The sequence below is a fragment of the Hylobates moloch genome, unplaced genomic scaffold (assembly GCF_009828535.3).
Source record: "Hylobates moloch isolate HMO894 unplaced genomic scaffold, HMol_V3 SCAFFOLD_8, whole genome shotgun sequence".
Classification (NCBI taxonomy): Eukaryota; Metazoa; Chordata; class Mammalia; order Primates; family Hylobatidae; genus Hylobates; species Hylobates moloch.
Window position 1 is genome coordinate 91,875,133 of NW_026652283.1, and position 20,438 is coordinate 91,895,570.

General features: G+C 42.5%; 1 protein-coding gene across 1 annotated transcript; it reads right to left on the reverse strand.

The window, feature by feature from the left end:
• Positions 1 to 2,266: 2,266 nt before the first annotated feature.
• On the reverse strand, positions 2,267 to 20,139 carry APRG1 (APRG1 tumor suppressor candidate). Its single transcript, XM_032159138.2, is given in 4 exon segments — positions 2,267 to 2,354; positions 2,356 to 2,551; positions 19,913 to 19,937; positions 19,939 to 20,139. Coding segments are annotated over 4 exon segments (510 nt in total).
• Positions 20,140 to 20,438: the final 299 nt, after the last annotated feature.

Below are 20,438 nucleotides of genomic sequence, written 5' to 3' on the forward strand. Positions count from 1 at the left end.
AACACTTTCCTGGAGCAACCCTCAACCAAGGACTCCCTTTGCTCCAATGAAAAACTTCTGAGCTGTATATTCTACACTGGCTCCCAGAGTTCCCCAGAGGCATTGAGCTCCAATTGCCCACAGTGGTAACTTGCTCAATAACACACTCTCCACTGGCTTCCTTCCTTCCCTATCTTGCTTCTCCAGTCCCTGAATGGTGATCCCTGAATTACTGTTTCTCAATTAAGCCACTTGCACTTGAATCCTTGTCTCAGGTACTGCTTCTGGAGGATGCAAACTAAGACAGGGATGTGTGAAATTCAAATATCAAAAAGTCATTGAAAAAGCAAAGAAATAAATCAACAAGGACCTTTAGTAGTTGTGGACAATGCTATCCTTATTCCTCATTTCCTGATACCTAGTCTTTTTACTTCTGACATCCCTCTCACCAGACTTTTGCCATCTTCCACCAACATGACATTTTGGACCTTGGCTATGAAAGTTTGTCATTCTCAAGTCCATTTATTAATTAGCCCAGCTTACCCAAGTTGAAGTACAAAGGAAACTCACTAATTGAGCAGCCGTCGGGAGCTGTCCCCTAGTTTCATCCAGGGCCATATCTGCTGGCTCTGTGTGACATGCAAACTTCAGTCTCCTCAGAAGACCAGGCTTTCAGGGGACAGAGTCAGTCTACCCAAGAACCAAGAGGAAGAAGGCCCAGGCAGATGCACAGGGACCGTGGGAAGTGCAGCCTGCACAGGACACAACTTTCCCGGTGAGGGAGCCATGCCTAAGACTAACTTGCAGGTCAGGAAATTGCTTATTTAAAAAGAAAAGAACATTTCTGAGCAAACGTCTCACTGCAAACCAAGTTTGCTGTAGTTGCTGTTTAATGGTCAGCACATTCACCTCTTTTATGAAAACCCTGGTTCAAAACAGGGCAGGGAGCCAGGCGTGGTGGCTCACACTTGTAGTCCCAGCACTTTGGGAGTCCGAGGTGGGTGGATCACCTGAGGTCAGGAGTTCGACACCAGCCTGGCCAACATGGTGAAACCCCGTCTCTACTAAAAATACAAAAATTAGCCGGGCATGGTGGTGTGCACCTGTAATCCCAGCTACTCAAGAGGCTGAGACAGGAGAATTGCTTGAACCCAGGAGGCAGTTGCAGTGAGCCTAGAGCCTACCACTGCACTCCAGCCTGGGCAACAAAGCAAGACTCCATCTCAAAAAATAAAATAAAATACAAAACAGGGCAGGGGCACACACTTCTATGCACTGCATGCTCCTTTAGGTGAGATCATCCGTATCCTCTTAAATATGTTTGGTTAAAAAATGTATACATATATTTAGGTATCAGATGACATGTATAAAATAATTAGAAGTCCCTCTAACTCAGCTGACTCTAAACAATGAAGCAGAAGAGTTTACTAGAAGGATACGGGGTGGTTCACAGAATGTGAGAGGGAAGCTCTAGGCCAGGCTTCCAAGAGTAAGACCCCAAAGTTGGCCAGTGTGCTGGTGTGTTCGAAGCTGCCTCTGCCATCCTTAAGCACTACAGTACATAACCATTGCATGCTACAGTAGGAAACAGTACCACTTCTGTCAGGAATTTGACCTTGCAGCCCCCTCTGCCAGATAGAGGAAACGCCCTGTCCCCTCCCACCCAAGGTGATTTAGCAGATTCTTTGTCATGGCCTGTGCTGCAAAGGAGGCTGTAATGTAAGTACAGCAGTCTCAGATCTGAGAGGGGGGGTCTCTGGCCCCCATCCAAATTGAATGGCCAAAGTCTGCCTCAAGCCCCAACTCTCCTCCCCAGATGTAACCACTATTAAGACTGTGGATGTATCCTTCCAGCCCTTTTACACACACAGTTTTAGAAAATAGTTTTTGTAAGAATGAAATTATACTATAAATATCATTCTGCAACTTAATTTTTCTACTTAATATAAGTCATGGACACCTTTCCATGTTCATACGTATAGATCTAACTTGTTCTTTTTGACTACAGCAAAAGATTCTGCAGAATGAAGTGCCATCATTTAGCCAGTCCTCTGTTGATGATATATAAGCTGTAGCTGCTATCTTACTATAACAAACCGCACAGGAAAAGCATCCCAGGGTATGTTTGTCATTGTTGCTGTTTGCACACACATATTGTCATTTTTGTAGGAATGCATTCCCAGAAATGGGCAGCAGGGTCATACAGGCCATAGGGTCTGTGGTCTTTATCCTCATTGTAATATAAGGATGTTGGATTGAACTGAACTTCTCCACTCTGGGGACATTTCTATCCCAGGAACCAAGATAGTTCTAGAATCAGGATAGCCCCCAGCCCAGCCAGTGCCAGAGCAATGCTGACCTAAGGCTCTCCTAATTGTTTTCCAGGTATCCCCACACACCAGGTGTGCTGCTCCATTGCAACCTCTTCCTCTTTTCAGTCTATCCAATGCTGTGATTCCACATGAGAAGAGACACCTGCGTGGAGCAATGGAAGGCTAGTTTGCAGTCCCAGATCTGCCAGTAGCTGGGATTGAGTCAGTCCCCTCCCTTTTCTGAACTTCAGTTTTCTTACCTTTAAAATAACAGACATGGGCTAAATTAATGGTTTTCTAACTGTGTTCTGCCAAGACCAGCATTCCACAGAGGCATCAGGAACTGCTTCAGAACTTGGGGGATGGAGGGCAAGAGAGCAGATCCTGGTCCTCATGAGCTCTGCTATTAACCTTGCTGTGTAATGGGGTTCTGTGTGAACATTCATTTGAAAAAGGCGTTTTGCTCCTAAAGGGAAATTGAAAACTATTCAGTGTGAGTGGAGAGTTTATGCTCCACATCACAGAAATCCCACTCCATAGTGGTTTGAGGGGAAAAAATAAGGGGGAGGGTGGTTATTGGTTCACATAATTGAAATCCAGGGGATACTGACTTCAGGCACAGCTCAGTCCAGGGGGCTCAAATATTATCAGAACCCAGTCTTGTTTCTTCTCATTACTTTGCTATTCACAATGTTGGCTTCATTCTCAGGCTCAGTGTGGCGTCAAAATGGCTGCCAACAGAGTCAGGCCTGTATCCTCCCAGGTTCAGGTCCAGCAGAAAAGGTCATGTGCCTCTGTTGTGACACTCACAGCAAAAGACTCACCACATCTTATTGGCTTGGGCTGAGTCATGTTCCATCCCCAAGCCAATCACTGTAGCCAAGTGAATGTAATAACTTGATTGGCCTGGCTGAACTCATGTGGTCAGTGGAGCTAGGCGTGAAATAAACCTGACCCCATATACATTGACTAAATATGGGACAGGGATGATTCTCCAGAAAATTGTATTATTATTTCCCAATGCTGAGTAGCCAAAAGTCAATGCATATAAAACCATGCACATGTGTTTATTCAATGACCAATTAGGATACTGATAAGACAGGATCTGCACCATACACTGAAGATGCAATGATAAATTAATTACAGTCCCTGTGCATCTTGTGATGGGCCAGGACCACTGCAGGTCAACAAGGTCATCAGCCAGGAGGAATACCAGGCCACAGAGAGGAGGACAGCAAGGATAAATGGAACCTGCCAGCACCTCTGCATCTGTCTGTCACATCCAACCCTGACAATCTTCAGAGAGTAATGGTGGCTGCTTCACTTCTACCTTCCAAACGTTGTGCAAATTATTCTCTGGACCAATTCTAACTTGAAACCACTCAGAGAAGGGGATTCTGGGAAACATAACTCCAGCCTAAGCAAGTTGATGTAGTTCAAACCACAACGGAATCCATTTGCTGCTATCTCCAGAGTTGAACCATCCAATACTGTGAATAAAGTATGTTTGTCAACTTAGCATCTGGCAAACACTTAGTGTTTTGTATGAAATCACAACATAATTTTGGGGTCCTCTTCTATCTAAATACTCAGAATAATTTTAGATAGCCACCAAACACTTGTTGTCATTTGCAATCACCTGTAATTACGAATTAGGATCTACAGAAATAAAAAGTGTGAAAAACACTTAAAAATGACTTGTTGTGAAACAGATGTATCCAATAGACCCAGATTTAGAACTTGTAAATGATTAACTTCAAATAATATTTTCCCATTACTGATATGAAAATGATTAATAAGTTTAAGATATGCTTTATTTTTATTTCTAAAAATTTGATAAGTCTTTTGAAACGTGTACCTAAAATTGGCTGTCTTCTTGCCCACCTAACAACCATTCAGTTGCCTGTGGATGCTGAACTCAAGAAATACTAGTCTAAAGTTCCTATAAAAGACTCAAGAAACGTGGCCACATCTTTGTTCCAGAATTTTAAGATGTAGGCAAACTGTCTTCCAGCAACTTGCCATCCTTCTTCTGTATATAATTGTTTTTTGTCTTTTCTTTTCTTTCCTTTCTTTCTTTCTTCTATTTCCTTTGGCTGTGGTTGTTTACCATGGTTTGACTTTGTAATGGAATGTCTCCTTTTGCCGTATTCCATTACAGCTCTCTGATTCAGACGGGGTCATCCCCATCAGGAGCCTCAGCTCTCCATCTATGAAGCCATGAGAACCGAAACTTCAGGAATGCATGATCTGCTACGATGCTGTACGACCGCTTGGAATACACCTTTCCCCCCGCAGTGCTGATTTTTCACTGTAGGGTGCTGTGGGTGTCTTTCATGAGCAAAGGTGATAAGGAGGGATAGTGTGTTTGGTATAACAAAGAAGATGTATTTTGAACCCAGGACATCCATGTGGGGAGCTGGAGGCACTTCTAGGCCACCAAGACACCAACAGTCACATTTAGGAAAGACAGCATAGGGAAGCAGGGCAAATTGCACATACAAAGCTCATTTGTTTTTAAAAAACAATAAAGGACAACGTGTTTCAAAGTCTAAAGCCAATAGCAGGGGTGAAATGTTTCCCAAAAGGGCTTCATTGACCCAGGAGTCAGCTTCCTGAGTTTGAACCTCAGCTCCAATATTGACCAGTAGTAAAAACAAAACAAAACAAAACAACTTACTTAACCTTTCCAAGACTGTTTCCTCAACGGTAGGATGGGGATAAGAATACCTACTCATATGATGAGTTAATGGGTGCAGCACACCAACATGGCACATGTATACATATGTAACAAACCTGCACGTTGTGCACATGTACCCTAAAACTTAAAGTATAATAATGAAAAAAAAGAATATCTACTCATAGAGTTATTGGCAAGATTCAAGTAATGTGACTAGAACAATTCCTGGCATATAGAAAGCTTTAACCAATGGTGGTGGTGTTAGTATCAGAAGATGTTGTTGTTGTTTTTGTTGTTGTCAGCCAATGAGGAAGGAGAGTTGCAGAGATCTATGTGCCAGTACCCAAGAGGGCTAACTGCTTGATCTATTGTAATGAATATGGCATGCCCTTGCAGAGGGCAGTCTAGCAAGGGAAGCTGATGATTAATCAGTTAATCACAGTATGAAAGGGGTTGAAATGGGGGAGAGGATCAGTAAGAGTTCTGTAAGACTACAGAGGAAGGGTACTGTGTAGGGTGGGAGGAGGTCTCTAAAGACATCCTTGGGCTGGGCACGATGGCTCACACCTGTAATCCCAGCACTTTGGGAGGCCGAGGCAGGTGGATCATTTGAGGTCAGAAGTTCAAGACCACCCTGGCCAACATGGTGAAACCCCGTCTTTACTAAAAATACAAAAATTAGCAGGGCATGGTGGCGCATGCCTGTAATCCCAGATACTCAGGAGGCTGAGGCCGGGGAATTGCTTGAGCCTGGGAGGTGGAGTTTGTGATGAGCTGAGATCGGGCCACTGCACTCCAGTCTGGGCGAGAGAGTGAGACCCTGTCTCAAAAAAAAAAAAAAAAAAGACTTCCTTGAAGTGGCAACATCTCACCTGAGCCCTGAAGGGTTAAGAGTTTGCCAGTTAGGGAGGCTTCTAAGATGGCCAGATAGGAACAGCTCTGGTCTGCAGCTCCCAGCAAGATCAACGCAGAAGATGGGTGATTTCTGCATTTCCAACTGAGGTATCTGGTTCATCTCACTGGGACTGGTTGGACAGTGGGTGCAGCCCACAGAGGGTGAGCCGAAGCAGGGCAGGGCTTTGCCTCACCCAGGAAGTGCAAAGGGTCGGGGGATTTCCCTTTCCTAGCCAAGGGAAGCTGTGACAGTCTGTACCTGGAGGAACAATACACTCCTGCTCAAATACTGCGCTTTTCCCATGGTCTTCACAACCGGCAGAACCAGGAAATTCCCTCCTGTGCCTAGCTTGGTGGGTCCCATGCCCACAGAGCCTTGCTCATTGCTAGCACAGCAGTCTGAGATCAACCTGCAATGCTGCAGCTTGGCGAGGGGCAGGGTGTCGCCATTGTTAAGGCTTAAGTAGGTGGTTTTGTGCTCACAGTGTAACCAAAGAGGCCAGGAAACTCGAACTGGGAGGAGGCCACCACAGCTCAGCGAGGTCTACTGCCTCTCTAGATTCCACCTCTGTGGGCAGGGCATGTCAGAACAAAAGGCAGCAGAAAGCTTCGGCAGACCTAGACATCCCTGTCTGACAGCTTTGAAGAGAGCAGTAGTTCTCCCAGCATGGCATTCGAGCTCTGAGAACAGACAGACTGCTTCCTCAAGTGGGTCCCTGATCCCTGGGTAGCCTGACTGGGAGACATCTCCCAGTAGGGGCCGACAGACACCTCATACAGGCAGGGGGCCCCTCTGGGACAAAGCTTCCAGAAGAAGGATCAGGCAGCAATATTTGCTGTTCTGCAGCCTCCGCTGGTGATACCCAGGCAGACAGGGTCTGGAGCAGACCTCCAGCAAACTCCAACAGACCTGCAGCTGAGGGGCCCGACTGTTAGAAGGAAAACTAACAAACAGAAAGAAATAGCATCAACATCAACAAAAAGCACATCCACACCAAAACCCCATCTGTAGGTCACCAACATTGAAGACCAAAGGTAGATAAAACCACAAAGATGGAGAGAAAACAGAGCAGAAAAGCTGAAAATTCCAAAAACCAAAGCACTTCTTCTCTTCCAAAGGATCACAGCTCCTCAGCAGCAATGGAACAAAACTGGTCAGAGAATGAGTTTGACGAGTCAACAGAAGTAGGCTTCAGAAAGTCAGTAATAACAAACTTCTCCGAGATAAAGGAGCATGTTCTAACCCATTGCAAGGAAGCTAAAAACCTTGAAAAAAGGTTAGACAAATGGCTAACTAGAATAAACAGTGTAGAGACCTTAAATGACCCAATGGAGCTGAAAACCACAGCATGAGAACTTCCTGACACTTGAGCAAGCTTCAATAGCTGATTCAATCAAGTGAAAGAAAGGATATCAGTGATTGAAGATCAAATTAATGAAATAAAGCGAGAAGACAATATTAGAGAAAAAAGAGTGAAAAGAAACGAACAAAACCTCCAAGAAATATGGGACTATGTGAAAAGACCAAATCTACATTTAATTGATGTTCCTGAAAGTGACAGGGAGAATGAAACCAAGTTGGAAAACACTCTTCAGGATATTATCCAGGAGAACTTCCCCAACCTAGCAAGGCAGGCCAATATTCAAATTCAGGAAGTACAGAGAACACCCATAGATACTCCTCGAGAAGAGCAACCCCAAGACATAATTGTGAGATTCACCAAGGTTGAAATGAAGGAAAAAATGTTAAGGGCAGCCAGAGAGAAAGGTCAGGTTACCCACAAAGAGAAGCCCATCAGACTAACAGCAGATCTCTCGGCAGAAACCCTACAAGCTAGAAGAGAGTGGGGGCCAATATTCAACATTCTTAAAGAAAAGAATTTTCAACCCAGAATTTCATATCCAGCCAAACTAAGCTTCATAAGTGAAGGAGAAATAAAATCCTTTACAGACAAACTGAGAGATTTTGTCACCACCAGGCCTGCCTTACAAGAGTTATGGAAGGAAGAATTAAACATGGAAAGGAACAACTGGTACCAGACACTGCAAAAACATGCCAAATTGTAAAGACCATTGATGCTATGAAGAAACTGCATCAATTAACGGGCAAAATAACCAGCTAACATCATAATGACAGGATCGAATTCACACATAACAATATTAACCTTAAATGTAAATGGGCTAAATGCCCCAATTAAGAAACACAGACTGGCAAATTGGATAAAGAGTCAAGACCAATTGGTGTGCTGTATTCAGGAGACCCATCTCACGTGCAAAGACACACATAGGCTCAAAATAAAGGGATGGAGGAAGATCTACCATGCAAATGGAAAGCAAAAAAAAAGCAGGGGTTGCAATCCTAGTCTCTGATAAAACAGACTTTAAACCAACAAAGATCAAAAGAGACAAAGAAGGCCATTACATAATGGTAAAATGATCAATTCAACAAGAAGAGCTAACTATCCTAAATAAAAATGCACCCAATACAGGAGCACCTGGATTCATAAAGTAAGTCTTTAGAGACCTACAAAGAGACTTAGCCTCCTGCACAATAATAATGGGAGATTTTTAACACCCCACTGTAAATATTAGACAGATCAACAAGACAGAAGGTTAACAAGGATATCCAGGACTTGAACTCAACTCTGCACCAAGTGGACCTAATAGACATCTACAGAACTCTCCACCCCAAATCAACAGAATATACATTCTTCTGCGCACCACATCACACTTATTCTAAAATTGACCACATAATTGGAAGTAAAACACTCCTCAGCAAATGCAAAAGAAGAGAAATCACAACAAACTGTCTCTCAGACCACAGTGCAATCAAAGTAGATCTCAGGATTAAGAAACTCCCTCAAAACTGCACAACTACATGGAAACTGGACAACCTGCTCCTGAATGACCACTGGGTAAATAATGAAGTGAAGGCAGAAATAAAGATGTTCTTTGAAACCAATGAGAACAAAGACACAACATACCAGAATCTCTGGGACACAGCTAAAGCAGTGTGTAGAGGGAAATGTATAGCACTAAATGCCCACAAGAGAAAGCAGGAAAGATCTAAAACACCCTAACATCACAATTAAAAAAATTAGAGAAGCAAGAGCAAACAAATTCAAAAGCTAGCAGAAAGCAAGAAATAACTAAAATCAGAGCAGAACTGAAGGAGATAGAGACACAAAAAAACTCTTCAAAAAATCAATGAATCCAGGAGCTGATTTTTTGAGAAGATAAACAAAATAGACCGCTAGCAAGACTAATAAAGAAGAAAAGAGAGAAGAATCAAATAGACACAATAAAAAATGATAAAGGGGATATCACCACCGATCCCACAGAAATACAAACTACCATCAGAGAATACTATAAACACCTCTATGCAAATAAACTAGAAAATCTAGAAGAAATGGATACATTCCTGGACACATACACCCTCCCAAGACTAAACCAGGAAGAAGCTGAATCTCTGAATAGACCAGTAACAGGTTCTGAAATTGAGGCAATAATTAATAGCCTACCAACCAAAAAACGTCTAGGACCAGATGGATTCACAGCCAAATTCTGCCAGAGGTACAAGGAGGAGCTGCTACCAGTCCTTCTGAAGCTATTCCAATCAATAGAAGAAGAGGGAACCCTCCCTAACTCATTTTGTAAGGCCAGCACCATCCTGATACCAAAGCCTGGCAGAGACACAACAAAAAAAGAAAATTTTAGGCTAATATCCCTGATGAACATTGATGCGAAAATCCTTAATAAAATACTGGCAAACCGAATCCAGACACACATCAAAAAGCTTATCCACCACAATTAAGTCAGCTTCATCCCTAGGATGCAAGGCTGGTTCAACATATGCAAATCAATAAACATAATCCATCACGTAAACAGAACCAATGACAAAAACCACATGATTATCTCAATAGATGCAGAAAAGGCCTTTGACCAAATTCAACAGCCCTTCATACTAAAAACTCTCAATAAACTAGGTATTGATGGAACATATCTCAAAATAATAACAGCTATTTATGACAAACCCACAGCCAATATCATACTGAGTGGGCAAAAACTGGAAGCATTCCCTTTGAAAACTGGCACAAGACAAGGATGCCCTCGCTCACCACTCCTATTCAACGTAGTGTTGGAAGTTCTGGCCAGGGCAATCAGGCAAGAGAAAGAAATAAAGGATATTCAACTGGGAAAAGAGGAAGTCAAATTGTCTCTGTTTGCAAATGACATGATTGTATATTTAGAAAACCTCACTGTCTCAGCCCCAAATCTCCTTAAGCTGGTAAGCAACTTCAGCAAAGTCTCAGGATACAAAATCAATGTGCAAAAATCACAAACATTCCTATACACCAACAAGAGACAAACAGAGAACCGAATCATGAGTGAACTCCCATTCACAATTGCTATAAAGAGAATAAAATACCTAGGAATCCAACTTACAAGGGATGTGAAGGTCCTCTTCAAGGAGAACTACAAACCACTGCTCAGTGCAATAAAAGAGGACACAAACAAATGGAAGAACATTCCATGCTCATGGGTTGGAAGAATCAATATCATGAAAATGGCCATACTGCCCAAGGTAATTTACAGATTCAATGCCATCCCCATCAAGCTACCAATGACTTTCTTCACAGAATTGGAAAAAATGACTTTAAAGTTCATATGGAACCAAAAAAGAGCCCGCATTGCCAAGTCAACCCTAAGCCAAAAGAACAAAGCTGGAGGCATCACGCTACCTGACTTCAAACTATACTACAAGGCTACAGTAACCAAAAGAGCATGGTACTGGTACCAAAACAGAGATATAGACCAACGGAACAGAACAGAGCCCTCAGAAATAATGCCGCATATCTACAACCATCTGCTCTTTGACAAACCTGTTAAAAACAAGCAATGGGGAAAGGATTCCCTATTTAATAAATGGTGTTGGGAAACGTGGCTAGCCATATGTAGAAAGCTGAAACTGGATCCCTTCCTTACATCTTATACAAAACTTAACTCAAGATGGATTAAAGACTTAAATGTAAGACCTAAAACCATAAAAACCCTAGAAGAAAACGTAGGAAATACCATTCAGGACATAGGCATGGGCAAAGACTTCATGACTAAAACACCAAAAGCAATGGCAACAAAAGCCAAAATTGTCAAATGGGATCTAATTAAACTAAAGAGCTTCCGCACAGCAAAAAAAAAACTATAATCAGAATGAACAGGCAACCTACAGAATGGGAGAAAATTTTTGCAATCTACCCATCTGACAAAGGGCTAATATCCAGAATCTACAAAGAACTTAAACAAATGTACAAGAAAAAAAACAAACAACCCCATCCAAAAGTGGGCAAAGGATATGAACAGACACTTCTCAAACAAGACATTGATGCAGCCAACAGACATATGAAAAAATGCTCATCATCACTGGTCATCAGATAAATGCAAATCAAAACCACAATGAGATACCATCTCATGTCAGTTAGAATGGCGGTCATTAAAAAGTCAGGAAACAACAGATGCTGGAGAGGATCTAGAGAAATGGGAACACTTTTACACTGTTGATGGGAGTGTAAATTAGTTCAACCATTGTGGAAGACAGTGTGGTGATTCCTCAAGGATCTAGAACCAGAATTACCACTTGACTCAGCGATTCCATTACTGGGTATATACTCAAAGGATTATAAACCATGCTACTAAAAAGACACATGGACAGGTATATCTACTGCGGCACTATTCACAATAGCAAAGACTTGGAACCAACCCAAATGTCCATCAATGATAGACTGGATTAAGAAAATATGGCACATATACACCATGGAATACTATGCAGCCATAAAAAAGGATGAGTTCATGTCCTTTGCAGGGACGTGGATGAAGTTGGAAACTATCATTCTCAGCAAACTATCACAAGGACAGAAAACCAAACACCACATGTTCTCACTCATACGTGGGAGTTGAACAATGACAACACATGGACACAGGGCAGGGAACATCACACACTGGGGCCTGTTGGGCAGTGGGGGGCTGGGGGAGGGATAGCATTAGGAGAAATACCTAATGTAAATGACAAGTTGATGGGTGCAGCAAACCAACATGGCACATGTATACCTATGTAACAAACCTGCACGTTGTGCACATGTACCCTAGAACTTAAAGTATAATTTAAAAAAAAAAAAAGAGTTTGCCAGTTAAAGGGCAGCATGGTGGAAGTAAGAAATGAGGATAAATCAGATGGTGATTGGAGGTTTATATGAGATCAAGGAAGAGTTTTTCTTTATGCAAGTGACATTGGGCTTACCAGTGGGGGAAAAGCTTAAACAATGGGGGAAAAGAGATAAAAACAATGGATGAAGAAAGAAAAGAAATACCAAAAAGTTGAAGGTTGCAAAGGAGCAGAGGGTGAAGTAGAGGAAACATGCTATGTACCTACATCAGAAACAGGATGTGCCCCTGGAAAGTGTCCACTTCTACCTTTATTTTAAAATGGAGAATGGGCACAGTGGCTCACGTCTGTGATCCCAGCAGTTTGGAAGGCCAAGGTGGGCAGATCACTTGTGGCCAGGAGTTGAAGACCAGCCTGGCCAACATAGCGAAACTCCACTCTACCAAAAGTACAAAAATTAGCCAGGCACGGTGGTGCGTGTCTGTAATCCCAGCTACTCAGGAGGCTAAGGCAGGAGAATCACTTGAACCTGGGAAGCAGAAGTTGCAGTGAGCTGAGATCATGCCACAGCCCTCCAGCCTGGGTGACAGAGTGAGACTCCATTTTGAAAAACTAAATAAATAAAATAAAAATAAAAATAAAAATGGAGAAATGGGGCCAGAAGGTAGATCCAAGGTTATCCATGGAGATGATGGCAGAGGTAGAATTAGAAATGGTTTGGGCCAGGTATGGCGGCTCACACCTATAATTCCAGCATTTTGGGAGGCCAAGGCAAGAGGATTGCTCGAGCCCAGGAATTCAAGACCAGGTTGGGCAACACAGTGAGATCGCACATCTACAAAAAATTAAACAATTAGCTAGGCATGGTGGCACATGCCCATGGTTCCAGCTACACAGGAGGCTGAGGTGAGAGGATTACTTGAGCCCAGGAGGTCAAGGCTGCAGTGAGCTATCATCACACCACTGCACTCCAGCCTGGGTGACAGAGCAAGACTCTGTCTAAAAAAAAAAAAAAAAAAAACAGTCAAGGGGCTGTTTGGTGTGGTGTCCTTTATGCAGAAGGCAGATGGTTAACAAGGACTTACGAGGTTTTTAGTAGATGAAGGCACACTGTGCACCAGATGGAAAAATAAGTCCCAGCATTGCTAGGAGAATCCCAGGGGTAGAGACAGAGGAAGTCATAGAAGGTGGGATCAGGGCAGTAATCTCTCAAACTTGGATACTCTTACATATTGATCATGGGTAATGAAATTTGACATCAAAATGCTCTGACCTGTATCTATTAAGCATTTATTATATGCCAAGTGTTTCAGTTATCTATTGCTGCATAACAAACTGCCCCAGAACTCAGTGGCTCAAAACAGCTACTTTAATATTATTTATTTATTTATTTATTTTTAGAGAGAAACTCTTGCTGCACTGCTCAGGCTGGACTAGAACTTCTGGGCTCAAGCAATCCTCCCACTTCAGTCCTACTTTATTATATCTTACACTTCTGTGGGCAGTAATGTGGGCAGGGCTTGGCTGGGCAATTCAGTTCTGTTTCATGTGGCATCCGCTGAGGTTACTCAGTGGTAGCCAGCTGGTAGCTGGGCTTTTTTGGAGGGCCTAAGCCAGCCTCATTCACATGTATGGTACCTTGGAGGGAATGGCTGAATGGCTGGGCTCCGCTGGGACTGTGGATCATGGCACCTACACGGGGCCTTTCCCATATGGTGCTCTCAGGTGAGTCAGACTTCTTACGTGGTGGGGTAGGGATCCCAGAGACCATGTGCCAAGACACCTGGGTGAAAGCTGTGAGGTTTCTTAGGACCCAGCTTCAAAAGTCCCAGAATGTCATTTCTGCTTTACTCTACTCACCAGTCAAGCCACCCAGGCTGGTCCAGACCCAAGGAGAGGAGAGCTAGACTCTAACTCTCAAGGGGAAGAGTAGCAAAGAATTTGCACCATCTTTAATCCACCACATCAAATAAGTGCTGTGCATCTGTGACCTTGCATAGTCCTCTCAACAGCACTATGGTAAGTGCTCTTATCACCCCCAGTTAAGAGATGAGGGAATTAAGATACAATGAGGTTTGGAAACCTGGCTAAGCTCATGCAGCTATAAGAACCGGATTCAACCCAAGCAGCCTGACTCCTGGGCATGTTATGTACCAGTATTCTATGGCAAGCAAGACAGATACTGCCTGTATCCCACCATCAAGTTTGAAAAGAACTGTCTCTTTAGAATGTTAACAGCAGGAGGTACCTTAGCAGTCTCCTAAGGCAAGCCCTTCATTTACATGATGAAGAAATGCATGCCCCGGCTGTCTAAGTAACCACTCTTTTGTGCAGCATCCTGTCCTGGTGGAGATCCTTTGAGTCACAAGAGCATCTGTTGGTTTATCTCCTATTGGCAAATGAAGGAATAGCCTCAGAAATTTTAAATGACTTCTGCTAGACTACACAGCAGGAGTATAACTGAGCCAGAATCTGAAGACCCATTCCAAATTCCATGTTCTTCCCACTACTCTGGGCTGCCTCAACATAACAGAGATTAGAAGAAGCACTAGGATGTCCAGAAATGAGAATGAAAGCTTGGATTTTTCCTAGGATCCAAATGAAATTGTGCACCTCCTACCAGATAGTTGCTACCTGGTGTAGTGTTCACTGAGATCTTCTTTCCAGATCTAAAATTAGCATTTTTGCCCCCTGGAAAACCACAGGGCTCTAATCCAGACTATAACTGGCTTAGCTTGAGTTCCTCCCGCACCCTGAAAGTAGAGCCTAAGACAAGGAATCAGGTATAGATGGTTCATCTGGGATCTGATCCCAGGAAGCAAGACACTCAGGAGGGCAAGGGAAGGAGGAACAGGCAAATAAGGACCCATCAACAAGGTCACAATTGTGGGTGTGGGGGCAGATCCCATCAGAACCTTCCGCAGAGTGGATAGCATGACTCAGAGTGGTCCACTAAAGTACAGCAGCCACGGCCGCAACTGGAATCAGAGGTGAGGCTCTGTGGATGTGAGTCTGGACCCCAGAGGTATCTGAGCCCACTGAGAAAGGAACCTTTACTCCGAGATCAGAAGGATGAATCAGAGGAAAGGAAGCAGGGAGAGAAAGGCGAGTGTTCTGTTTAGAAAAAACAGGATGTTCAAGGGTAGGAGAGCAGGGCCCTTTTGTAGAACTAGGGGAAAAAATTACCTGAAGCTGGAATAGAGACAGCAAGAGAGGAGGTGAACAAATGGTGGGAAATGGAGCTTGGGGGGCCTGTAAAGCAAGTTGAAGCTTCATCTGAAGGGCAACAGGAGCCACTGAAAGGTTTTTAATAGGGGAGAGAATGTTCAGATTTTCATTTCTAAAAATGGTTATACTGTCCCCTCCGCAGGTGGACCCCCTGCTGCTTTTCCAAAGAAAATGCAAGCATCAAAGTAGCAAACCAAACTTTTATGACAACATATAGTATATAAGGTCTGCACACATGGGGACTTCAAATACCAAGAGATTCTTCTACAGATGCAAATATTGCCTACAGATTCTGTTCAGGTTGGAGGACCTGAGCCCAAGGCCCCTCCCAACACAGGTCTCTAGAAATGAGACAAATGTGGTTTTGATCCATGACAATGTTAGGAAACTAGAAGGAGTTTCCTTATGAATAAGAAATCTCGAAAATTCCCTGAAATATGGAAGGCAGTCAAATCAGAGTTTAAAAGGATCCCTATACTGAGGCTCATGTGGGTGAACACTCTTGCATAAAAATGGGAGATGGGAGGTGGCTCCAAGAATACTCAAAGCCTTGAAGTAGGCCACGCATGGAGGCTCACACCTGTAATCCCAGCACTTTGGGAAGCCGATGTGGGTGGATCACTTGAGGTCAGAAGTTCAAGACCAGCTTAGCCAACATGGTGAAACCCCGTCTCTACTGAAAATACAAAAATTAGCTGGGCATGGTACGACACGCCTGTAATCCCAGCTACTCAAGAGGCTGAGACAGGAGAATCACTTGAACCCAGGGGGGTGGAGGCTGCAGTGAGCCAAGATCACACCACTGCACTCCAACCTGGGCAACAGACTGAGACTCCGTCTCAAAAACAAAACAAAACAAAACAAAACAAAACAAAACAAAACAAAACATGGATTGCTGGGGCCCACCCGATGAGCTTCTGATTCATTTGGTCTGGGTTTTCATTTCTCACAAGATCCCAAGAGAGGTTGATGCTGCTGGCTCAGGGATCACACTTGGAGAAGCATTGCTCTACTGATGACCTCTGCAATTTTAAGTAATAAACAGCTATTTCTCGTTTCATCAAGTTTTGCAATTTCTTGACCCACCAATTTAAAAGATTAAGATACTAAGAAAACTTCTCTTATTCTACTTTTACTTTTATATAATCAAATTTAATGACATTTGCATTTTATGCTATCACTATAGTTCTGATTTTGGCTCAATCGTAAATACTGAAAACCAATAAATAGTGCTAATTTTATTATGGCTTCATGATTATTGCTCACAGTTGAGCCAAAACATGTGTCATGATTATATATCCTCCTCTATAGTTGCAAAGTTGAAGTCCAGGAATATGCAACTTCTAGTCCAGGAATATACTACTTCAGATAGAATATTTCTAGGATCAACATTCTTTTCTTCTTTATACTCTTCTACTTACTCAAAACCCTACCATTTTCAGTTTTGGTATGCTGTGTTTCCATTTTCATTTGCCTTAAGAAATTTTTAAATTTCCCTTTGAATTATTTCATTGACCCATTGAAGGTCTCACACTGAAGGTCTCACATCATCAAGTAAAAGTTCAGTCCTAAAACTATACACATCATAAGTTGTCAAAACTCATTGTCTAAAACTGGTCATGTAACCAGGCACAGTGCCTCATGCCTGTAACCCCAGCACTCTGGGAGGCTAAGGTGGGCAGATCACCTGAGGCCAGGAGTTCAAGACCAGCCTGGCCAACATGGTGAAACCCTGTCTCTACTAACAATACAAAAATTAGCCGGATGTGGTGATGGGTGCCTGTAATCACAGCTACTCGGGAGGCTGAGGCAGGAGAATCACTTGAACCTGGGAGGCAGAGGTTGCAGTGAGCTGAAATCACGCCACTGCACTCCAGCAGCAACAGAGTGAGACTCCATCTCCAAAAAACAAAAATCAAAAAGCCTTGAGATAGAAGAGCCTGGGAGCAGTAGTAGCTCTGCATACCTGAAGGGAAATGAGCTGGGGCACCAAAGTAGCAACTGTGAGGTCAACATTGCCCTTTGGACTAAGTAGCAACAGAGCAATAGAGGTGTCTGCCCCCATGTAGGAGCCAGGAGTATGAGCCTTTAGGACCCAGAGCTAAAATAGTGTTCCAGGGGACTGGTGACATCAAGAAAGAATGAGGAGCTCCCTCTCCATGAAATGCCTCCCTGGCTGCTCTATGTCTGACTCTCACCCTGTCTCCTGGAGGTAGACTGCAATAAACAATCAAAGACAGGCTAACAGGGATCCCCCAAAACAAAGATCATTCTTCAGTTAAGACTCACTAAGCAATTGTGGAAATCTATCTCTGTGCAACAGACATCATCCTCTTACCAAATGCAGAACTTGCACCTGAGGAAATAGAGCTGATAGCTGAGCTGGGATGAATAATTAAATTATCAGGGAGAGGTAAGATTACCATATGCAAACATTGTGAATGATTATTTATTTATTTATTAAAACAGGGTCTCACTCTCTCACCTAGGCTAGAGAACATTGATGTGATCACAGCTCACTGAAGCCTCAACCTCCATGGCTCAAGCAACTCTCCTGCTTCAGCCTCCCAAGTAGCTGGGACTACAGGCATGCATGACCACACCCAGATAATTTTTGTATTTTTTGCAGACACGGGGCTTTGCCATGTTGCCCAGGCTGATCATGAACTCCTGGGCTCAAGCAATTTGCCTGCTTCAGCCTCCCAAAGTGCTGGGACTGCAAGCATGAGCTGCTGCAGCCAGCCATGAATGATTTCTATTTGGGAAGTTAATTTAAAATTTGATAATTTAAAACATTCAACATATAAGCTGAGTAGTAATAGAATGGACTGCCAAAGAGAAAATGTGTGAGTTGTAAAATCAAGCCAAGGAAACTTTCAGAATGTAACTAAGATTTTTATTTTTTCAGATTTTTATTTATTTATTTATTTAGAGATGAAGCCTCATGCTGTCGCTCAGGCTGGAGTACAGTGGCATGATCTTGACTCACTGCAACCTCTGCCTCCTAGGTTCAAGCGAGTCTCATGCCTCAGCCTCCCGGGTACCTGGGATTACAGGCACCTGCCACCACGCCTAACTAATTTTTATATTTTTAGTAGAGACGGGGTTTCACCATGTTGGCCAGGCTGGTCTTGAACTCCTAACCTCAAGTCATCCACTTGCCTCAGCCTCCCAAAGTGCTGGGATTACAGGCATGACCCACCACACCTGGCCAGATTTTTAAAATGTAAAACAGAAGTTAAAGTGATGTATAATATAAATTGGACTTGGCCTGAATTTAAATCTTCTGCTCTTCAAAAGACACTGTTAAGAAAATAAAAATACAAGCCTAGACTTGGTGAAAATGTTTGCAAAACATGTATCTATTAAAAGATTTATATTCAGAATATGTAAAGAACTCTCAAAACTCAATGATAAGAAAAAGAAGCAACTCAATAAAAATATGCAAAAGATATGAATAAACACTTAACTAATGAAGATGTATAGATGGCAAACAAAAACATGAAAATATACTCAATATTATTAGTTATTAGGGAAATACAAATTAAAACCATGAGAGACTTAATACCACTACATGCCTATTAATATGACAAAAATTAAAAAGACTGACCATACCAAGTACTGGTGAAGATGTTGGGGAACTGGAACTCTCATACACTACTGGTAGGAAGGTAAAATGGTGCAACCACTTTGGAAAACAGCTTAATGGTTTCTTTAAAAGTTAAACATGTACCTACAGTATAATTTAGTCATTTCATTCTTAGGTTTTTATCCAAAAGAAAAGAAAATACATGTCATACAGAGACTTGTCTACAAACATTCACATCAACTTGATTTTTAATAGCCCAAAAGTGCAAACATCTATAGATGTCCATATGTAGATGAATAGATAAACAAATTGTGGCATATTCATACAATGGAATAACTACTCAACAATATAAAGGAATAAACAAGCAATAACATGAATGAATCTCAAAATAATTTTGCTGAGTGAAAGAAGACAGAAAAATAGTACATATTGTATTATTTCATTTATATAAAATTCTAGAAAATGTAACTAATCTATAGTGACAGAAAGCAAATCAGTGGTTGTCTGGGATCAGGAGTGGGAGGGACAGGTGGGATGGCAGAAAGGAATTACAAAAGGCAAGAGGAAACTTTTGAGAGTATTAGATATGCTCAACATCATGATTGTAGTGATGGTTTCCCAGGTACAGACATATGTCAAAACTTATCAAATAGTATCCTTTAAATATGTACACCTTATTGTACATTAGTTATACCTTAATAAGGCTGTTACTGTGTAAATGTGTGTGTGTGTATGTGTGCATCAGTATGTCTCAATTTTATTTGGCCATGACTCTTTTCCCTGCTCACCTATTGCCCCAGTTTGCAGAGCCATGACATATAATCCTGGCTCAACTGTCATCCTGGCCGTGTGCCCTTCAGTAAGTGATTTACACTTTCAGAGCCTTCATTTTTTTCCTTCAAAATGGAGTAGTGGTTGGGATTAAATTAGTGAATGTCAAAGGCCTTTTACATAGTAGGTTCTTGAAAACTTTAGACCACCAATCACCCCAGAAACTGAAGCAGCCATATTTATGATTGCCCCAAAGGCATTAACTTTATTTTTAGCTAAAGACACCAGCATGCAATCACCTTGAGTCCAAAGGTACAGGGGGAAAGATGTTGAAATGCTGAGCACTGCCTGGCAGGCCCATCTGCTCTGCATTAGCCAGCCTTCCTCTGTTTATTATTGCATGTGTTAAATCTCCTCCAATTCTTGTGTGAAAAGTTCGGGCACACAATAACCTCTTTATCATATTTTCAAATTCTGGGCCTGTTCTGGGAAGTTTACACCTTTTTCTTGTTGCCATTGTTTTCATGTGGATTCAGATTTCTGAAAAAGGCATTTGGAGCACTTTGCTGAAAATATTTATGTGTAAAGCTTGATGAGACAAATATTGCCAAAAAGTGAAAATTAGATGTCAGAGGAATTAGAACCATACCACGTGGGCCATGTGGTACAGCTGTGGCTGCGTGAGGAGAATCTGAGGCTCGGGGTGGTGGTTGAGAGCCTGTGGCTGGGCAATACTCTTAGCCGCTCTCCTTCGGGGAATAAATTAAATAATACTGAAAAGAATAACAGAAACATGCCAATGTTGGAGCACAGAATAAAAAGGTC